At 37.1% G+C, this 23,597-nt stretch overlaps 1 protein-coding gene across 1 annotated transcript in view; it reads left to right on the forward strand.

Annotated features, from left to right (window-relative positions):
• CAPZA2 (capping actin protein of muscle Z-line subunit alpha 2) overlaps positions 1-10,183 on the forward strand; it is a 62,383-nt gene extending 52,200 nt beyond the window's left edge. Inside the window, exons 7-10 of the mRNA XM_004741917.3 lie at positions 1,400-1,478; positions 3,796-3,867; positions 8,260-8,322; positions 9,162-10,183. Of these exons, the coding sequence (XP_004741974.1) occupies positions 1,400-1,478; positions 3,796-3,867; positions 8,260-8,322; positions 9,162-9,302 (355 nt within the window). The 3' untranslated portion in view covers positions 9,303-10,183. The remainder of the gene's footprint in view (positions 1-1,399; positions 1,479-3,795; positions 3,868-8,259; positions 8,323-9,161) is intronic.
• The last annotated feature ends 13,414 nt before the right edge of the window (positions 10,184-23,597 follow it).

Genomic DNA, 23,597 nt, shown 5'->3' on the forward strand with positions numbered 1-23,597 from the left:
TTTAGATATGAGTACTCTCATTCTGTGGATTTTCATGATTGGGCAGATTGCCAAAATATTACAAGGAACCCAGAAGTAATTTTATAGCAAAGCCAGTACAGTGATCCATTAACTCTGTGACTATTTCAGAAACATATGCTACTATTCCAAAAAAAAACTAACAGGTATAAACCTGCATTTCAAAATATGTGTTTAGCATACAAAGAGCTACTAGGGGTATGGGGCACCTGGGTGGCTCAGTGGGTTAAGCCTCTGCCTTTTGGCTCAGGTCATGATCCTAGTGTCATGGGATCCAGCCCTGCATTGGGCTCTCTGCTCAGCAGGGGGCCTGCTTCCCTTCCTATCTCTGTCTGCCTCTCTACCTACCTGTGATCTCTGTCAGATAAATAAAATCTTTAAAAAAAAAAAAAAAGAGCTACTAAGGGTAAAAGGAAAGTTGACATGAAAAGGCCAAAAAAAGGATAAGATTCATTATCTGGGAGGCAAAAATGAATAACATATTAGATGCTTGTTTGTAATGTCACAATTTCCTACTATTAATATGTGTTTAATTTGCATACCAAAAGCCATTTTAAGTGAGAGGAGGATATGCCTTTTATGTGGAAGTTTAATCCTAAACTGGAACAGAAGAAAATTCCTGACACTTACAACTCCTTATATAAAGTCTTTCTCTTTCCAGATATCAAAACCTTTAAAATATTGTATTATTACCCAGTCTTTTAAAAAACATTTGGTACTTTGTACTCTTCAGTGGCTGTCAGACTACATTGACTGTATTTGTGATAGCCCCTGGTAATCTGAACATTTGTTCTGTTTATCCTTTTTTTTAATTGAAGTATACTGGACACATAAGGTTACATTAGTTTCAGGTGTGTAATGATTCGACAAGTTTGTAGCTATGCTGTGCTCACCACAGGTATAGCTACCATCTGTCACCAAACAACATTATTACATACTTTTAACTATATTCCGTATTTTTATCCCTTTTATTGCCTTATTAATTCCATAACTGGAAGCCTGTATCTCCCATTCCCCTTCACCTCTTTATTCAGTTTACTGTTAATTAAAGCATGTCAGTTGCGAAGAAATAGCTTAAAATTTTTCCCCAAAAAGTAGCTTATATAATATAGTTTTGATCTGTATTTTAAGCCTTAGCTTTAGAATTATTTAGTTGTATCCATTGTATATGTCCTTTCTTATCAGTAGGATGAAGATTAAATGTAGCTCATAACTGAACTTAACCCTTTGATTCTTTTAAATATTTCAGTGATTTAACAATGAATATCCAGCATCCATCCCCCACACTCTCATATTGTAGCATTAAATTTAAATCTGGAACTTAAAATTTATTCAAATTATTTTCCTTACCTTATTTACAGCTGCTGTTTTTATTTTTAAGGAATGGTCGTTGGAGGTCAGAGTGGAAGTTTACAATCACCCCTTCAACCACTCAGGTGGTTGGCATCTTGAAAATTCAGGTATGAAATAAAAAGAATTTGTTTACTGCTCTCTAGATGATTCTGAACAGAGAAACAACTAATTCATAAATTTACTTTTTCTCAGTACACAATAAAAATTTCTTCTCTAGATCTTTGTTTTGAGGTATTGGGGAAAACAAGTAGTGTTGATTTCATCTTTCAAATAACCTTGCAGTTCATTCCCTAGTCATCAAAAATATGCAAGGATAGCTTACAGATTCTAAAAACACAGCTAAAATTAGATGCTACCATTTGGTCTGCTCTTCAAACAGTTTGTTCATCCAAGCATCCTCTGAGTTTGAGTTGTGCTGTTCTGTCTCCTGAATTGGGTGGAATTGGGTGAGGTATAATATTAATGTATGTATTTGCATATAGATATATAAGTATATATTTATTGTATTTATATATTAAAATGTAGATATGACATTTATCCTTTAAGTATCTTCTGTACTCATATTTGATTTCTTATAAGAAACCCACCATAATTGAATTCTCTGACTCATTTAATATAAATTCAAATGTTTATATAGAAGAACTTATGATAAATAAGAGGAAGTATTTGAATATAGATATTACTAAACAGGTTAAAGACTGACCAGTCTTTTTCTATACTGGTTCACTTATTTATTCAGTATATTTCATTAACTATCATGAAAGGTATTGTGCTAAAAGCCATAAAGGAATAAGATGGATCAGATACAGCTGCTTTGTCATTTGACTCCACTATACATTTCTAGTCTTTATCCTGTTGTTTTTATGTTTTGTTATGACTGTCCATTAGGGGATAGAGAAGAGAGGCTAAGAGTGTGGGTTTTGAAAGCAGTCTGACTGAGTTTGAATCCCAGATCTGTATGACCACAGGAAATCATTTAATATTAGCTGTTTTTGCTTGTTTCCTCATGAATCTAAAAAAGAAAACAGCAGTAGAAAAGCTTATATGGTTGTTTGAAGATTGGTTGATATGGGCAAAATGGTTGGAACAGAGTCAGACATGAAGTGCTTGATGAATGATGACCATTACTGTTGAATTATTCTCTCCTTCAGTTGGGTCTCAATAGCTTTCACCTGGATAATTTCTAAAATGGTGCTTCTGTTGAGCCAGAGCTTATTGAGAGCTAGGATTGTCTGATTCATAGCTCTGTCTTCATCACTTAGCGTGATGCCTAGCATATAATTGTTATTTTATTGAATATCTGGACCCTTTGCCATCCCCCAATCTACTTTTCACATTGCCATTGTCACAAAGATGATTTCTAAAAATTTAAATCTGGATATATTATTTCGTAAGACGACTCTCACTTACTAGATAGGCCAGACATGTTTGCATGGCACACAAGGCCCAAATTGATTTGTCTTTACCTATTTCTCCAGTCACTCTTCTCGCTCCCCAGTCTCATACACATTCCAGCCATAAGTACCTCCAAGCCTTTCTACAGTATGCTGTTCTCTTAGCTCAGTTGCATTATCTTCCCTGGTTTAATTGTTGTCATACTTATATTGCTGAACCCAAGTCTTGTTACCTCCTTTCTGAAATTCTTTCTTAAATCTCAAAGAGTCTGAAGACTCTCAGTGTCCCAAGACTCTCTATGTACTTTGTACATATCTCTTATTGTGTTGTATTGAAAAGTAAGGCCAAGGACTCTTTTTTAAAAGCTGTGCATCCCGGGCGCCTGGGTGGCTCAGTGGGTTACGCCGCTGCCTTCGGCTCAGGTCATGATCTCAGGGTCCTGGGATCGAGTCCCGCATCAGGCTCTCTGCTCAGCAGGGAGCCTGCTTCCTCCTCTCTCTCTCTCTGCCTGCCTCTCTGCCTATTTGTGATCTCTCTCTGTCAAATAAATAAATAAAATCTTTAAAAAAAAAAAAAAAAAAAAAAGCTGTGCATCCCTAGAACCTTCTGTAGTAGCAGGCGTGCAATCATTCAGCTAATGCTTATTGAATAAATTCGTGTCTGAATTATGAGGAATTAAATGGTTGGTGGAAATGCACAAAAGAGGAATGATATTTGGGAGGGAATATGGTGTGTTCAGTTTTGGAAATCTTGAGTTTAGTTATCAGTAAAATATCTATTAGGTAGAAATGTCCAGAGTCAGGTCAGTGGAGGGCTTGCCTCAGTCATTTACAGGAACAGTAAATTAATCTCACTAGGCTGAAGACAGAAAGAGTTATCCTGGAGTTTGCAAGGTCAGGAGCTCAGCAGAGAAGTCTAGGTTTAGAACTGAAATTGGTAGTCACTTGAACTGATGTGTTGTTGAAGCCGTGAAGATCTATCTTGATGATTCCTATAATGTGTGGTTTCTGTAATTTCTTTTTCTAATAGGTTCATTATTATGAAGATGGTAATGTTCAGTTAGTGAGTCATAAAGATATACAAGATTCCCTAACAGTGTCTGTAAGTAATTTCAAAATAAAATTTCAACAACCTGATAACTTCTATAAAACCAGAACAGTTTTGAAATTAACATTTTAAGTAATATTTCTGCTTTAGATTAAAGTGTTCTCAAATAGATTAAAGATGGTAAGTTAAAAAAAAAAAGATGGTAAGTTAACTGGAAGTCTGTATATAACTTTTTTTTAGAGGTTTTATTGGTATAATTCACATACCATTCAATTCACCCATTTAAAGTATAAAATTTCATCTGTGCTTTTTAGTATATTCACAAGACTATATAATCACCACAATCTAATTTCGAATGTTTTTGTCTTCCAGAAACCCTGTACCCATTAGCAGTCACTCCCCATCTGTCTTCCTCATCAGCTTTCCCCCAAAACCCTCCTCAGCCCTAGGCAATTGTGAATTTACCTTTTAACTCTATGGATTTGTTTATTCTGGACATTTCATATAAACTGAATCCTATAATATGTGGTCTTTTGAGACTTTTTTTCACTTAGCATGATGTTTTTAATGTTTATCAGTGTTGGAGGATATATCAGTACTTCATTCCTTTTTATTCCAAAATAATATTCCATATACCACATTGCATTTATCCATTTATCAGTTGGATTGACATTCGTGGTTTTTTTTACTTTTTGCTGCTTTGAACTCCTGTGTACTATTTTTTGTGGAGACGTTTGTTTTCATTTTTCTGTTTTTTCTTTGGTGGCGGTGGAATTGCTGGGTTGTATGTAGTTCTGTGTTCAACCTTTTGAAGAACTTTTGCCAGATTATTCCAGAGTGGCTGCACCATTTTACATTTCCATCACTTGTCTACAAGGGTTCCACTTTTTCCATGATAGCCATCCTGTTTGGTATAAAGAGGTATCTTATTGTGGTTTTTATTTACATTTTCCTGATGGATAATGATGCTGAACATCTTTTCATGTATTACTGGTTATTTGTATATCTTCCTCAGGAAAATGTCTATTCAGATCCTTCGTCTATTTCTTAATTTGTTATTTGTGTTTTTATTGTTGAGTTGTAATTGTTACTTACATGTTTCGAATACAAGTCCTGTATCAGATACAGGATTTGCAAATATTTTCTCCCATTCCGTGTGTTGTTTTACTTTCTTGTTATCATTTGCAGAACAAGAGATTTTACTTTGGATGTAGTCCCAATTTATTTTATTTTTTTTTATTGTTGTTACTTGTGCTTTTGGTGTATTAATAGAAACCATTGCCTAACCCAAGGTCATGAAGATTTACTCCAGGGTTTTTTTTATAAGAACTTTATAGTTTTAGCTCTTAAATTTAGGCCTTCAATTCTGTTACTGAACTTTTAAATTCTATTGTGTTTTTCCCCTCTATCTAGATTATGATTAAATGAAGTTTTTCTGAAGTTCAGCTTTCAAATTCATGAAACTGTGAACTTGATTTTATTTCCCAACGTAGTTCTCTCACACATTCTTTCCATTACACGTGCAGTTCTTTCTTTGTGGGATTTTTTTTTTGCCCCAGTGATATTAATAATATAACATTAATAGTCAATTTTATATTTTCCTATAAACTTTTGTGTCACATACCTAAAAATGCCAATATATTATAAACATCAACTGCTAATATACAAAATTAGCTAACCAACAGGTACAAAGAAGAGTTAATTTTTAATTTAAGAAAGCATTTGATTTAACATTAAGAAACACGAGTGAACGTGTAAGGCCAGTTGCTACCTGGGAAGAGAGGAGAGCTGGTATTTAAGAAAATGTTTCACTAGCATTTAAGTGACTCTGCATTTATGCTAAATAGTACTCTACTTGCAAAATTTGCCAGTAAAAGAAACTAAGGTCTGGTTTTCCATGAGACACGGTGTTTGGTATTGTTCTTTATCGTGTCCATACATGTAACTTTTGCATAACAGAGTACTTGGTCCTATATTCTTTAGTTTGACACTAAGCAAAGATTCTTCCTAAGTTACAGACTGTGGAATTGTTGTGAGGTGGTCATAGTAATTAAACTTGACCAATATACCTTTTATGCTGCTTTTTAGAAATGAATGTTTTACTTTATTTTGCAAGATTTTCTTTTCTTTCTTTTTCTTTAGCTGTTTTTGGACAGAAAAAAAAGCACATATAATAGAAATATAAATACATATGTATAAATACATAAGACATACATAAAATAAGGTATTAGAGAATTTTTAATTAACACTGTTCACATTTTTGCTGTTAGGAAGAAAGCAAAGAAACTCATATATTGGAATGTTAAAATTTTTCCAGAAGATATTTAAACACTATAGTAAATTCACCTTAAACTTTAAAATAAGCTTTTCCTGGGGTGCCTGGGTGGCTCAGTGAGTTAAGCCTCTGCCTTTGGCTTGGGTCATGATCTCAGGGTCCTGGGATCGAGCCCCGCATGAGGCTCTCTCCTCAGCAGGGAGCCTGCTTCCCCCTCTCTCTGCCTGCCTCTTTGCCTGCTTGGGATCTCTCTCTCTGTCAAATAAATAAATAAAATAGAAAAAAATAAATAAAATAAGCTTTTGCCAATGTTTTAAAATTGTATTATTATGGTGGTAAATACTGTTGAGTACATATTTAATATTTAGATACAGTCATTAATTAGAAATTTATGACTAACTTCTTACCTGTAAAGACTGTCAAATTCATATTAAGTGTTATAATTGAGTTTCTCATCAATATGTATTATTAATACTTTGCTTTCCTTAAACAGTGAAACCAGGCTCATTCTGCAGACTTTCGAAATACTTCTGCCTAGTTTCCATTGGACTTAGATTAATTGATCCTACAATATTTTCACTTTGTTATAATTTCTGTGTTACTTATTAAACTATAGTAGAGCAGTAATTATACATATATTGACATACCTATTTAAAAATAATAATGGTGTACACAAAAATAAACTCAGAATGGATTAAAGACCTAAATATGAAGCCTAAAACCATCAAAATCCTAGAAGAGAAGAGAGCACAGTAATTTTTTTGACCTTGGCATTAGGAACATTTTTCAAAGTATGCCTCCTAAGGCAAGCGAAATAAAAGCAAAAATAAACTGTTGGGACTACATCCGATAAAAAGCTTTTGTACAGTGAAGGAAACCATCAACAAAACAAAAAGGCAACTTCTTAAGTGGCAGAAGATATTTGCAAATGATGTGTTTAGATTAGGGGTTAATATACAAAATATATAAAGAACTTAGACAAGAGCACCTGGGTGGTTCAGTAGGTTAAGCATCTGCCTTCAGCTCAGGTCATGATCCCGGGAGCCCCACGCTGGGCTTTCCTTCTCAGCGAGGAGCCTGCTTCTCCCTCTACCTTGGCCTGCTGCTCCCCCTGCTAGTGTTCTCTCTGTCAATAAATAAGTAAAGTCTTAAAAAAAAAATAAGTCTACTCAACACCCAAAAAGTAAACAGTCCAATTAAAAAATAGGCAGAGGACCTGAATAGACATCCTTTTTGAAGAAGACATACAGATAGCCAACAGACATGAAGAGGTGCTCAACATCACTAATCATCAGGGAAGTGCAAACCAGTATCACAATGATACATCACCTTTCACCTATCAGGATGGCTAAAATCAAAAAGACAAATAGTGTTGGCAAGGATGTGAAGGAAAAGGAACCTTCATGCAATGTTGGTAGGAATGCAAACTACTATAGCCACTGTGGAAAATGGCATGGAAGTTCCTCAAAAAATTAAAAGTAGAAATACCATATGATTCACTAATTCCAGTTCTGGATATTTACCCAAAGAGAATGAAACACTAATTGGAAAAGATATAGGAATGTTTATTGCAACATTGTTTACAGTAGACAAAATATGGAAGCAACTTAAGTATCCCCCAATAGACGAATGGATAAGGAAGATTGGGGACACTACATATAATGGAATATTATACAGCCATAAAAAGGATGAGATTGTGCTATGTATGACAATATGGTTGGACCTAGAAGATACTGCACTTAGTGAAATAAGACAGACGAGAAAGTCAGTTACCATATGATTTCACTCATTTGTGGAATTAAGAAAAAAAGTGAATAAACAAAAAGATACTAATATAAAGAACAAACTAATGGTTGCCAGAGAGAGTGGAGGTGGGGGAAGGGCAAAATGCTGAAGGTGAGTGGAAACTACAGTCTTCTAGTTATGAAATGACTAAGTCATGGGAATAAAAGGCATAGAATGAGAAATATAATCAATGATTCTGTATTAGCACTGCATGGTGACAGATGTAGTTACTTGTGAGCATAACATAATGTCTAAACTTGTTAAATCACGATGTTGTACAGCAGAAACTACTGCGACTTTGTGTGTCAATTATACTTAAAAAAATGGAAAACTTAAATAGTGGTATTTTAAATTACCATTTACGTTTGGTTTTGTTTTTCATTCAGAATGAGGTGCAGACAGCAAAAGAATTTATAAAGATTGTAGAAGCTGCAGAAAATGAATACCAGGTATGTTTTTCAAAAATACTACATAATTTATATTTGCTTTAACTAATGGCACTGAAATTTTAATTTCATTTATGAGCCTGAATTTTTTTCATTTGTTTCACTATAATAAAACATAGTCTTACATTTTTTAATTTGCTTGTTTTTAATTCAGTGACAGACTAATGAAAATGGCAAAAACTCTGTTTTAGCCAACTGTAATTTTTGAGTGTTAGTCATAATATGCAAGATTTTAAATGGTTATTTTGTTCTTGATTGGAAAATTTAATTTATGAAGTAATTCCCGAAGTATTATTTAGATTATGTGTAATGTGCTTGGATCTTACTTCACTTTATATTCTTATTTTTATCAGCTTCTAAACTGTACTCTTGAACTTACATATTTAATTTGTGGATTAGCCCTATTTCTTCTCCTTACAAACAATAATATATAAAATTATTCTGAGTGAAATAGTAAAATTGATCCAAAATGAGAATATACAAATATTAAATCTAATTTACAGTTTCATTTCATTAAATATTCAAAATGATTATAAGCTTTTTCTTTTAGGGGCACCTGGCTGGCTAAGTCAGTAGAGCATGTGACTCTTGTACTCACAACTGTGAAATCCAGACCTGAGCCAAGATCAAGAGTCCGACACTTAACTGACTGAGCCACCCAGGTGATACCTCTTTTTGTTGCTTTTAAAACCACATTGGGGATTTTACTTGACTTTTTTTTTTTTACTTTTTAAAAACTGAAATAGGCTGCTTAAATAAAAGTTTTTCTAAAACATCTGTGTGCTTTATAAATTGTTCTGTTTCTTTTATTTCTTTAAACTTTTAACTACTGTTTTTCATAGACCGCCATCAGTGAGAATTATCAGACAATGTCGGACACTACTTTCAAAGCCTTACGTCGACAGTTGCCAGTTACACGCACTAAGATTGATTGGAACAAGATCCTTAGCTACAAGATTGGCAAAGAGATGCAGAATGCATAAGATGAACATTGCATGACCGGATCATTTTAATGTCTTTGCGTTTAAAAAAAAAAAAATCATTGCAAAAGTATTCAGAACTGTCAAGCTACCCAGTCAGATGGGCTGTTGCCATTTAAAAATCACTGTAATTAATTAGTTTGGTTAGAGCACAAAGCTTAGCTAATCAACCATTATTTTTCATTTCTTTTCTTCAAAGAGGATTGAAAATCAGTTTAGTTTAAATGTCTTTTACTTTCTGTTACACTTTTCTTTCTTATAATTAAGAGATGATTCCTCTAGGTTAATGTTAAAAGTTTTTGAAGTGTTTCAAAAATATTTTACTTATCATAACCCTAAAATTGTTGTCTTTTGGTTTATGAAGTGGGTAACTTTTGATATTTGCCCAGTTCTTTTTAATGGCGTCAAAAATGGACATTCTAGTTTAAGGTGGTTGATGGATTTAGCCATATATGCTGCTAAAGAAATTGTCTACCTTTTTCCCCCTCACCTCTACCATTTATGTAAGATCAAGATTAGAGGGAAAGCATTTTCTATATCAATTGTGTTTTGAACCTTTCAAGAAGGTTATTTAGCTAGCTTAGTGTTTAACTAAACTTTTTTAAAACAAGGCCAACGTCTAATGCTGTTTTGAGATTCTGAAATTAAATGAAAATACTTATTTCAGAAATGCATTTAATGCTTTTTTCTTGTGACAGTTACGCAAATTAGCTTGAACTCCATATGTCCCTGAGTTATTTTTATCATAAAGCCACAAATGTATTATAACAAGGCAAATTGTAATATATATAATCCTGAACTCATGACCATGTCTCAGTTTATTTCTTTTCTTGGATTGAAAAGTACTGAAATTCAATGTGACATTAAAATGAAAATTTTCCTAATTTATCTGAGTAGATATCACTTATCAATGAGTCATACTATTTTAAAATACTTTCTTTGGATATTGTGATTCTTAACTGGTTGTAAATTAGAAAAGCTGGGAGTACATATGGTTTGCATTACAGTCTAAATTTTTCCATCTTCCTGTGCATCATAAGCATGTTTGTAATATTTTAAAATTTACATTTACTGATGCTACAGGAATTTTAAACCTGTGGTGAATGTTAATATTTATTGTAGAGAGTGAGGTAGATTTATGGTTTCATTCAGTCGAGTATGGTTATTATACTCCAGTGGAATTCCTTCCTCACATACATACTCTTGAAGATGTCTGGGCCTGGAAGTGTTTTTTTTTTAAACACCACTTTCATTATGTACAATAAAATATTTCATTAGCTTGAGTTGTATAGAATTTAAAAATTTTCCCAGTGAAAGCATGTTACTTAACTTATTTTTAAAAGTCAGAGTTGGGCTTTGAAAACACTGAGAATTTAATATGAAATTTGATGGCTTGATTTAAGTCATTTTCTCTAATTTCGTTAAATTGTTTTCTCTAGTTTTGCCGTATTGGGTTTTCTGAAGAAAATGAATTAGCAATGTTAATTGTCTCTTTCCTTCTTTAAAAGACATTTTCAAAAGTCTTATGATGATTCTGAACTATATACTAGGTGAATCTTTAATTGCCTAGCTCAGTCATATCAGTTGGACTGTCATGGATTTTTATCAGTCATATCAGTTGGACTGTCATGGATTTTTATCCCCTAAAGGTCAGTTACTTTGGCTGTTTAACAGCCTAGAGTGTGATCTTGAAAATACATGCATTTGTCTTTAAGGTGATGACTTAAGAGTGAAATATGGAGGCAAGGGTAAAATTAGGGGAACAGTTAGGCTAGTGCAGTGACCTGGTTGAGAGCAAACGGTGGCTTGGTCTGAGGTGGTAGCTGTAGGCTATACAGGTAGTGATTTCTGGATATGTGTTAAAGGTAAAATCAAAAAAATTTGCCAAAATTTGATTGCTGAATATGAGATAAAGAGAAATGTCAGAGACATTTGGGGGGTTGAGAAATTGGGGGTAGGGCTGATCATGAGCTCAGTGTTTGATTTCAAGGGGAAATACCATGTAGCAGTTAGATACTGCAGACAGGAGGTAGAGAGGTCCTCTGGGCTGAAAGAACAGGAGAGTGAATGGACCTGGGTGACAGGGTTTGGTAGTTAGACAAAATGAAGGCTAACTCAAGGTTAGTGATGATTTAAAGTGAGACCAGCGAGTATGGCTCTCTTAAGCATGTGGAGCTGCATGGGTGCAGGCATAGAGTAGATGAATTAAACTTAACCAAAGCTGTGGTTTTGCCAAGAGAGGTTGACTGACCATGGGGTGAGGGGATAAACTTGTAATGGTAGCCTATGGAACTCAAGCTAGGTGAGGAGGGGGAAATGAAGCCAGGAGGAGAGCAGAATAGTGAAAATGTGGCACAATCAGTGGATTATAGGTACAGTTAGAGTTGGGTTACTAGAAGGGAATGATCTGGTAGTGTAGGACATGGTGATTAGGGTGACGTGTTATTTAAAACTGAGATTTTTAAGGAGTTAAATTTATTTATAATGATACTAGGATCAAGGAAGTGAGTGGTTGGGGTAGGAGGGGAGAAGACTTCAAGCAGCTGTGAAGCCTGGGGGTACTGTGGGGTATTGAAATTACAAATTACAGTGGAAGTAAGTATTTTGACATGAGTGCTGTTTTTTGAGAGGACACCTAGATATACATTCATAATACATTTGTATGAGTTAAGCAAATAATACGGTACAGATATTTATGAGGCATTTTTTCATTTGGGATTTTGGAAATTAAAAAGGGAATAGGAGCACTTAAGTATTCTGGAAGTTCTGGTTAAAAATGTTCTTTAAAAGTGAAATTCTTAGGAAAGTAATTACAGACAACTATAAGTAATTCCATAGCATTTGGGTGGCCCTTTCTGTGGTTAAAATCAGTTTTTACTTTATCACACCAAAAGTTTTGGAATGATGCAAGATCCTTTGAAAAGATCTTCCATGCTGATAATCATTTGTGCCTTTGCCAATTAGTGGGTTTAAAATATAAAGGCATATTTTGCCAGCAGTTAACATGGGTGTTTTGTAATGCATGTGTGTTGTGAAACATCCTGAGAAGTACATTTCTTTTCCCTTCTCTAGGATAGATTATTTAAAAGCAGCATCACAATGTACTTGGTATTCCTCAGTTGTAGTATTTTTGTCCTTGAAACTAAGTTTTTTAAAGGCATGACTTTATATAGGCATATTCACATTTGATATTCTGAGTATTATGCAATAGCGTTATTGTAGAATTGACTAGTGGTGTCAGCTATTGGAGAATATTCAAAATATTCAATTAAAATTAAAATAACCAGTGAAACTTTTAAGGTCTAATTGGTATTAGAAATTAATGTCTGATCATTTAAGATGAGTCACACTGTTCAGAGAACTATTCTAGTCATTGTAGAGTCAGGAAAATACAAAAATTATTTCTTGAAGGAGTCTATGAAGTAGTCATGTGGGTCTACAGCAGTGTTCTTGAAACTTTTTTACATCATAAACTATATAGAAAGTAATGATACTTGTAAGGCGTTCTGGGAGAATGGATTAGGCTGCTTGCCAGTGGCCTTAAGGCTTGAGGGGACCCTAGTCTCGGTACACCTTGAGCCCATTTAGGGAGGTGTGCTGTGGGTAATACAAATAAAAGTACTTACAAGATGAACTTCAATCCTGAATTACCTGAGGTAGCTTTTAAAGACGTGGCCAGCTAAGAAAGTTTTCTTGTGAAGGATGAGTACAAACTCTACTTTGGCACACTAATATTTTTTTGTAAGTATGTATGTAACCGATGGGCAGGAAATCCTCTCTTATCTTAATGAAACATCAAAATACAGCTAATAGGTTTTTTTGTGTAGCTCCCTGGTATGTTGTGGGTCAGATAGCATTATCCAGTTGAAAACTAAATGACATTATTTTGTTTGTTTTTACATATATCACAGTATAAAATGAAGTCAACAGAAAGGGTAAATTTAAAAATCAGTGTTCTTATAAAACTAGAGTATGGCTAATAAGATACTAGAACATTTTGTCCCTAGTTCTGGTATAATCTAAGAAAATTGTAGTTTAATGTCAGTTTTAACATAGTGTTAAGAAACTATCTGTTTCTTATTCTTCTGTAGTATGACTGTAATGGAGAACAAAGATTTTTTTCATACAAACCACATGTGATATGTGTACGTAATACACATATCACAGATGTTAAATCAGCCACTCATTCTCATAATAGATCTTCACTACATGAAGTTAAAGCTCTGATTAATAGAAGACAGTTATGGAAACAAAGTTGGTTGGTATGTTTTAGGAGGTGATTTTTTGGGGAAGTTTGTGAAATGCGCAGCTCTTAAACCAAGTAAATGTTGAAGGAGTGAAAGGATACCCCCAGAAATCATGACTAAACAGAAAAAATCACTATCTTTCTCTTGGCTTCAAGTTTTATGCTGCTAGCTTGCTAACTTAGCAGAACCTGAATGAACACTGATGCAGGTCTCTTCCAGATTTCTACTTGAAAATGAGGACTTGCCTCTTGTTTTCCAAAGGAATGCAAAAGAGAAATACAAAGGAGCCACAGATCACTTAGGTATAAGTTAGACACTCAGGAGGAGAGGCTTTACTTCTTCAGAATGCCCAGGAAAATACAGGAGATGCAGTGTTCCAGGGTGCTGGAAGTATCTCAAATGTAGAAAAAGCTAAATTTAATTTAAAAAAAAAATTTTTTTTAAAAGGAAAATTCTCATATGCATTCATTTTCCCCTTATTTTAGGGCTTCTCAAAAGAGAAAGAAAAAGGAAATGGCAGAGGCTTATATTGGGAAAACCTTAAGTCGGTCTAAATATGCAACAGAGATCAGTACAGATAACTGATTTGTTGACATTAGGCTAGCCTACAGCTTTTAAAAACTCATGAGCTGGAGTTTCATATAGCAACATAGTATAAATGTTGAGAGAAAAGTGCAAGTTGCAGAAAGGTAAGTAGTTTTGAGTGTAAGTATAAAAACTCCTGAAACTGTATTTTATGTACAGTGTGTGTATAAAACAGAATGGAGTACAAAAATCAGATGGGGGAAGACGGGAGTGGGAATGGGGGAATAATACAGAGGGACTCAACTGTAACTAAGAATCTGTTTTGTAAACTAGGTATAGGTACGCAGGTATTTCTGATATTTCGTAACTTAATTATATACAACTTAGGCCAATATGGAACTCTATATGAGAGGAAGTATTGTACAAAATTGACTCAGGTGAAAGTAGTAAAAATGGCAAAGTTCATAACCACAGAATAAATTGAGTAGGAAGTTTACTCCTACCTCTTTAAAGTCATCAGACCCCAATTTATTATAGTAAATTTCACCAGGCTCTCCATATTCAGAGTATTTCTGTATTATAGACATCATTCTGTATATCGGAGAGATGGAAATACACTTCATGAACCTGGCATATGTAACCTAAATAAGAAAAGCACACACACACAAATTACGGATGAAACCTCTCTATAAAGTTAAACTACAGTAATAACCAAAGTATATTACATTATAACCAAATAGGATTTATAACTGGAGTACAATGATTATTTCTTGCTAACAAATCTAGTAATGTAATTCATTACATTAGCATATTAAAGGAAAGAAGCACAGTTCTCTCAGTAAAATATTTCATAAGATGTTATACTCACTACTTATTTTAGAGACATCATCTCAAACCAGTGGCGTAAAGATGAATTATTCTGTAAGTGGTGTTGGGACAAGAAGGTAGCCAGCTGGAAAAAATAAATTCAGATCTATACCTCATACCTCATACCAAGGTAAAATTGGATCAAAGATTTAATGGTATAAATTATAGAAGTTCTTGAAGAAATCATGCTAACAACTTTTAAGTAATTTCCAAATAATAAGAGTATTAGAAATTTCTAAAACAAACCCCATAATCCATACAATGAAAATTAATATATTTGGCTTCATAAAAATCAGGGTTTTCTGTATGGCCTAAAACACTGTAAGCAAAGTTGAGAGACAAACCACCCATATGAGAAAACACAATTTTTGCCACTTAGTTGAAAATGGTTAATTTTCCTAATGTCTAGTAAGTACCCACATTATAATAATGGAATCCAATAGAAGTTGAAAAGCAGATCCTAAGAAGCTGGAGTTCCATGACGTAGTCTTACTGCGTAGCTGGACTTTGAGAAGTAAATAAATTTGTACCTTACTTAAGTCGCTGCTGTTCTGGGGTGTTTTTTAAAATTACTTCTGCTTCTCGTTTTACACGCAATTTGGTACCAGAAATGGGGTCCTACAAGTCACAAAACCTAAAAGGTGGCATTGACTAAAGGCAACATACATCACCCGGTTCTACTGACATTTGAATACAGTGCAATGTGCAAACTCTGCACGCTGATGCATTTATCACCTCTGCCCAAGAGGCCAGTGACATGTAATCCTTGTGACAATCAAGGATTAACCCCCTGGAGGAACGGAATATTGTTCCACTGACTAGGATTCAGTAGGGCACAAATTTTGCAAGCTAGAAAGCTAGTGACCTTGTTAGGCCACGACAAAACAAATTCTTGCCTGAAATTCCTTGGAAAGTAGAATGACAGGGCTTTATTTTTTTAGTTATTGGAGTGGGGAGGGGCAGAAGGAGAGAAAAATTTAAGCAGGCTCCATGCCCAGCACAGAGCCTAATGCAGTGCTCAATCTCCCAACCCTGAGATCATGATCTGAGCAGAAATCAAAAGAGTTGGACTCAACCAACTGAGCTACCTGGGCACCCCAACATAACTTTAATAATAAGAAAGGTGACAGAGGAGATTCAGAACGGTGTGACCTGTGCCCTCAGGCTAAAGATAATCTCCAAACTGAGATAGAAGAAAAGGGTTAACAGCTGGATTTAATCCCTCGTCCTGTGTCTGAGATGTTTGAGGAGGGGAACCCGCTTGAGTTCTTGCAACATCAGATCTTTCAAGGCTTGTCATGTAGTAAGGATTGATCCAGAAGTGTTCCCAAGCCTACTGTAACTGCAGGCTCATTCATTCTCTCACTTTTAATGTTTAGACTGCAGGTCCAGAGTGATACCATCAGCAGAGATGAAAATAAGGGTATTGCCTTTCCCCCCAAGCCCATTGTTTGAGAGGTGTATTAGTTTCTTATTTCTGTGTACAGGTTTGTAACAAAGGTAACCTCTAAAAACAACGCAAGTTCATTTATCTCAGTTTCCATGGCTCAGGTGTTAGCTGGGTCCTCTGTTCAGTGTCTCCCCTAGCTGAAATCAAAGTGATGTCTTGAGCTGGAATCTCACCTGAGATTTGGGCCTTTTTTCCCCATAATCATGTGGTTGGCAGAATTCAGTTCCCTGTGAACTGAATTTAGGAATTGAGTGATTATCTAATTTACTACCCAAACCAGAGTAATTTTGAGAGAGGAAATGGAGCTTTAATGCTTGCATTGATAGCAGGTATAAACAGGTACTATTCTAGGCAAAGTGCTCTGTGTGGTCACACTAATCAACTACAGTGCGCTTGGAAACCTGCACAGCTCTAGTTGTAACGGGAAGAGTAATGGAAAATGAAGAACCTTCCTGGGAAGAATGGACAAGTTTTTCCCAAAGAGCAGGATCAGGGCTGCCCCATGGGCTAACCAAAGAACTCACATCATTGCCTAAGTAGGGAAACCTTGAAATTACTGCAGTGGTATTTGATAAGCAATGATGGTATGTAATTTCCACTTTGTTTTTGAATTGTCATTATTCTATCCCTACAGCTCCATTTTGTAGTGGGAGTGTTGGAGTGGGTAACATCATTTAATTTATGGTTGCTGGACAATGAGGAGACACATTCATTCCTGAGGAGGAAAACTACATACCCAGATGTTTTGGACTTTGAGCTGACTGTAGTAAGAGGATAGGTATTGGGGGTTATCTCCTTCAGGGAAGGGTGGGATGATACTGTGTGTGCTAAGAAGGATGCATTCACACAGGTCAAAGGGATAAGCTGGCAGAATTGCTAGTTGCCCCCAGTCTCCATTTTTAGCTGTGTTTCTCTTTTGCAGAATAAAGACTACATTTCCCAGCTTCCCTTAGAGCCATGTAACTAAATTCTGGCTAATTGGGTAAGCAAGTGTCGCAAGGTAACTTCTGGGAACTTCAGTAGGGGTTCAAACCTCTGTGCATCCTTCTTGTTTTCCTCTTCCTGCTGCCTAAAACTTGGATGCCATCATCTTGTGCCATCAGGTTCAGGCACACATGATATATGAACCCTATCCCTCACACTTGGGAGCACCGTACTGGCTTGGACCATCTACCTGGATTTTTACCTGAGAAATACACCTGTATCTTTCTAAGCTACTGCTAATTTGCTACTTCTCACCTGCAACACCTAATCCTAAAAAATGAGTTCCACCTCCTATCCCATCTGATATTAAATAGTAGTAATAATAATAAACTCCAGATGGGCTATTTAACAAACCAAATGGTGAATGTTTTGGAACTAATAATCTTATATTAGAGGAAGACTTTCTAAAAGAAAACAAAAAACAAAACTGAGGAGTCATAAAGGAAAACCCTGATTTCTCTTTTCAAAACATTGAAACTTTTTGACCACCATTAACTGGTTACAAGTCTTTTTCTCTACGCCTGCCCTTTATCTTTTAATTCCATATGGCATCTTTTGTGGTCAGAAATGCTCTTACTGTGTGTCTCACTGAACATTTCAAACTTCTATTTTGACGGGGAAAGAGTGTATGTTTTGAGTGGGATGTTTGAAATTTTCACTAGTGGAGCAGTTGAAGTGGCAGTTCCAGAGAGAAACCAGCAGGTGTCACTGTTCTCATTTTGGGCCAATGACAGTTCCAGAAGATGCAAAAGGCAGAAATGAGGTCACCTGTGCTGCTGTTTCTCACCACTTGGAGCGCCTGGACCTGTCCTGCATTGGCTATTACTCAGCAGAAAGAGACTGCAGGTTCTGGGGAAGAACCTTTTCAGTTAGCATTTGAGGAAAGGGCCTTTATGATGTAGAAATGTTTAGAAAAAATTGGGGTATTGCTCACTAATGCTTCTAGAAAAGTTTGAATATTTCAAGCCAAGAGTACAGCATTTCTTAACTGGTTTTGGAAGTCAAGGACTCGTTTGAAAATCTCAAGAAAGCTGTGTTCTTTAGCAGAAAAATGCACGTGTGTCTGCACATCTTTTTCTCTCCCAACACACATGTACTTCATGGAATTCGTGTCCTCTATAATCTCGTGTCTTCTGAACCGCATCACGTTCTGACATATTTTATAGGAAAAAACAGTTTTGCAGAACCCCGCTGTCAGGGTTAAATAATTTTTTGTAATCATAACTCATTTATTTAACAAACTTTTCTCCAACTCTTCCCAGTGCAAGACACTGTTGCAGGTACTTGGCAATGCAGCAGCGAATTAGAGGGTGAAAGTCCTTGATCACTAAGGGAGAGAGGGGCACTAAGCAAGTAGACAAGAAAGTGCCAGATAGTGTAAGCACATACTACAAAAGGAGAAAGACCTTTCTGAAGCGATGGCATGTAAGTGAGATAAGAAAGGAGAGAGGTCAAAACGCTAAGCTGTGTGTCTTTCTGGCAAGGGAACAGCTGCAAAGGCCCCAGGAGGGGCATGATCTTGGTTGGATCTCCTCTGTTCTTCCCTTTCTCTCATCCTCACATCCAGTCGACAGCGAGCCCTGTCAGTTTTACTTATAAAATATATCTAATTAAGGGGCGCTTGGGTGGCCCAGTGGGTTAAGCCTCTGCCTTCGACTCAGGTCATGATCCCAGGGCCCTGGGATTGAGCCCCACATAGGGCTCTTTGCTCAGCAGGGAGCCTGCTTCCTCCTCTCTCTCTGCCTGCTTCTCTGCCTACTTGTGATTTCTGTCTGTCAAATCTTGAAAAATATATATATATCTAAGTAAGTCCACTCCTGTTGCCAGTGTCACTGCCTTAATACAAACCAACTAGACTGTGGAAACAGTCTAACTGGTTTTCTGCTTCTACTCCTATCTCTCCCGTCCATTTCCTGTGGAGCCTCAGCAGAGTGATCTTTCTATAACGCATACCTTGTCATTTCCCCTCCCTGCTTGAAGGTCTTCAACAACCCTTGTCCACAAGATCACTGCCTGCCTCCCCTGTCTCGCATTGTCCGGCTCTGGTCTTCCCTTCCTGACCCCTCTGCATTGGCCTCCTCCTTGTTCCTGGAATGCAGTAAGTGCCCTCTACCTCTGGGCCATTTTGCATTCTGTTCCCTCTCCCCAGGGGTTCCCCTCACCCCCACTTCCTCTGTTTCACCCTGGAGGTGGCTTGCATTTTCTGTTCTTCAGGTCTCAGATCAAATATCTCCACCTCAGAGAGATCTTTCCCAAAGGACCTAGCTCAAGTAGTCTTGCCCATCCCCCACTGAGTTATTTTGCAGTCAAGGAACTGGTTCCATTCATATCCCTAGGACAGTCTGTAACTAACTCATTTATTTCTACAGTGGGATGATGCTTGGCATATTGATTGCTTTGTTTCTTTGTGTTTCTTCAACCCTGCTTCCTCAAATCTTATTCAGACCAGAGGACATGAAGCTACAACTGCCTAAGTGGAAACAGGAAACAACGGTATATAAAGTCCTGAACTTTCCATTCAAAGCCTGGGTCTGAGAGTTACAGTACAAAAGCAAATGTAGTAAAAGAATAGTAACTGAGCCAGATTTTCTTTCTACTCTTTTTTTTTTTTAAGATTCTATTTATTTATTTGACAGAGATCACACAAGTAGGCAAAGAGGCAGGCGGAGAGAGAGGGGGAAGCAGGCTCCCCGCTGAGCAGAGAGCCCGAAGACATGGGGCTCGATCCCAGGACCCTGAGGTCATAACCCGAGCTGAAGGCAGAGGCTTAACCCACTGAGCCACCCAGGTGCCCCTTCTTTCTACTCTTGATGCTAAGCAAGACCTATAAACTCTGTGTGCGTGTGTAAAGGTGAATATTGTTGAAGGCACAATTGTAGAGGTAGAGAGAACTGGACATCAAATAAGACTTAAATGCTATGCGTAGGCTCCTCTACCCCATCTCCTACTCGTGTACAGTCAGTCCTGCTGTCAACTTCAGCTCACCTAACGGTGGCTCAGAATGGTGATCCACAAACTGGCCCGTGGGCCCAAGCCAGGCTATCACCTGCTGTTGTACAGCTGGGATGCTAAGAAGAGATTTTACGTTATTAAATGGGAAAAATCAAAAGATAACACATTTATCGAATACTTTAAAGTACGTCTTGCACTAAATGCCCTAAACAATTCATTTAGTTCGAACAACCATGTAAAGTAGGTACTATTATTTCTCATCTTATAGATAAGGGAATTGAAGCTTCTGTATGGGTTTCATAGTCAAAGATCATACAGCTAGTTATAATTTAGCTGGAATTCAAATCCAGGGAGGCTTAACCCAGAACCTATGCTGTTAACTTGCTTCCCCATAAGTAAAGCTCCAACACAACAAAGATAGTGTATAAATGGCCAAAGGGAGAGATGGACAACGCATTCTGGTGAGTACCAGGGAAGGAAGATTACTGTTTCAGAGAAGCAAGGGAAGGCTCTGTAGGCCAGTGAGATTATGTTTCTGTCAGGATGATAGTGAAGACTGACTTTAACCAGCACAGTTTAGGACAAGATGGAGCGACACTCTTCTTTCAGCCATCGGGAACCTACCAATGAGCCCAACCTATTTCTTCACTCATGAAGCCCTATTCATCAGCAGTGTAACAATACTATTTTTGAATTCTAAACTTGACCTTCAAGTGTACAGTTTATTTTTATTAGGTGCTCTTTAAAAGCAATTCTTTCCACCCCCTCAGGGCACCTATGAACGTGTATAAGAAGCAGACTCGGTCACGAGTCATTCAGCAAATTAAACCATTTAACTTGTGGAGTTAAGTGAAAGAAATGTGAGGATTATCTTTAAAAATGATGAAGTTGTGTGAAAAGACTCTGTATCGTGATGATCGTTCCTTGTCTCCCCTCGCCTTCGCGCTTCTGCAGGCCACCTGGCCTGAGATGTACGCTCCACAAGGCCGGAGGTCTTATTTTTGTTCACCCGTGTAGCCCGTGTATCTACATTGACCAGCACTTGGTAAACCCTTCAAAACAAATTAAGGAACACACTGGAACTCAAGGCAGCTAAACTGCATGGGGTAGAGCCAGGAATCTGTAAAGGATTGTTGTTTCGAGTATAAGAATAGATCATTTCATCCATAGAACAGGAACACTTTCTCTTGTGAGTTATGAAATAAATAAAATTATGCCTAGAAACATTTTCATGAAACCATCCATACTATAAGGCTCACTTCCTTTCACCCCTACTTATCCCTTTGCTGAATTGCCTCTTTTTCTCTTCCTTCTACCTGTATATGCCCTTCCTGCAAGTGCAAATCCACACCTCAAGACCTGACCCAAGAGCTATCCCTTCCAAAACTTTCTGCAAACTAATTTCTCTCTCTCTCTCTCTTTCTCTTTTGGAATCCTTATAATGCCTGATTTGTACTTCTCTTCAAAGACTCATTCTATTATAAACCTGATTATAGTTATTTCAGGGATATCTATTTATTTACTTACTTATCTGCTTACTTATTTTTTAAATCCCCTGATGGCCACTGCCACCAGGCCCTGGTGCCCTCCTCCCACCCAGCTTCTCCAGCACCACATGCCATGCAGGAGCCGGGCCTCCTGGCCCTTTGAGGCTGCTAGGGTGTGGGCCTGGCTTTTCAGACCCAGACCACCTGGATGACCACCTGGATGACCACCTGGATGACCCCACTGTGGAGGCCAAGGAGGTTGAGGAGGTCAAGGTGTCATTGGAGGCCCTGTTCCTGAGAGCCATTGTGCAAGCAAATACAGACACAGACACCCCCATGCCACGAGGCATGGGCTGGGGACATTTTAATAGACTGTAAGTCTATTTACCTTCACACTTGAAAAAACAAAATGGACAAAACATAGGGAACAATAATTTTTTAAAAAGACTTCATTTATTTATTACATGGATTGAGAGAGCAGGAGCAGGGAGAGGTAGAAGCAGACTTTCCTGCTGAGCAGGGAGCTCAACGTGGGGCTCCATCCCAGGACCTTGGGATCACGACCCCAGCTGAAGACAGACGCTTAACCGACTGAGCCACCCAAGAGCCCCTGGAACAACAATTTTTAAGACGTGGATCATGAGTCAGTGAAGGATAGTGATTCTTAAGGGTTGAGAAACAAATGAAATGAACCCTACCATTGTCCCAGCCTGTTGTCTTCAGAGAGCTTTCAGGATACAGTATCTGGAGGGGAGACTGAGGCAGAGCCTGGTGGACACCCTGCACTGATGAGACACTACTGAGAGTCTGGGGAGAGGAGACAGCTGGAATTCACAGGAAAGAGTGCTGGGAAGGAGAGAGCTGCCCAGAGATAATCCTGGAGATCTGCAGAAGCGCCTCCACCAATATTCAGCAGAGGACTGAAGAGTGCAGATGTAAGGAAATACTCAGTGTTGGAAAGATGATCACCTTACACTAAGGCTTAAAGAGACAAGTACCCATTACTGACACAGGGCTAGGCTAGAATATTGCCTGTTTCCCCTCAGCAAACTGGAAGACCTCGTAATTCACAGAGCATTGGATAGATTACTCAGAAGAACCTCTCCCCAGTAGCAGGAAGTAATAGCCCTCAACTAAACAGCTCTGATCCTTTTTAACAAATCTTAGAAGCAAGACACGAGAGAATCAAACTGTTTTCAAGTAGCTTAACTGTATCCAAGAAGCTCAAGAAAACAAAAATGGCCAGCACCAAATAAGGTAAAATTCACAGTGTCTAACATCCAATAAAAACTTACCAGGCATGCAAAGAAACAGAAAAATGTGACCAGTAATGAGGATTAAAATCAATCAATAAAGGCAGACCTGAAACTGACCCATATGTTAAGAAAGCAAATAAGGACTTTAAAAGCATTGTTATAACTCCATATGCTGAAAAGATGAATACAGTTCATAGAAGACTTAATAAGAGACAGATCAAACTTCCAGAAGTGAAAATTACAATGTCTAAAGAGAAAAAGACTCTGGACAGGATCAGTGGTTTTGAAGATAAAGCAATAGAAAAATAGCCAAAATGGAACCCAAGTAAAAAATAATTTAACAGAACCTTCTCTGTGGGCTATGGGATAATTTTAAGTGGCCAAAGGAAGGAAGAGAGAGAGGGAAACAGAAATCTTATTTCAGGAAATAATGGCCAGATATTTTCCAAATATGATGAAATTTGATGAAAACTGTAAACTCTTAGTTCCAAGGATCTCGATGAACCCCAAGCCCCCAAAACATGGAGAAA

Source organism: Mustela putorius, unplaced genomic scaffold (genome assembly GCF_011764305.1).
Source record: "Mustela putorius furo isolate JIRA1106 unplaced genomic scaffold, ASM1176430v1.1 tig00003845_pilon_pilon_pilon, whole genome shotgun sequence".
Classification (NCBI taxonomy): domain Eukaryota; kingdom Metazoa; phylum Chordata; class Mammalia; order Carnivora; family Mustelidae; genus Mustela; species Mustela putorius.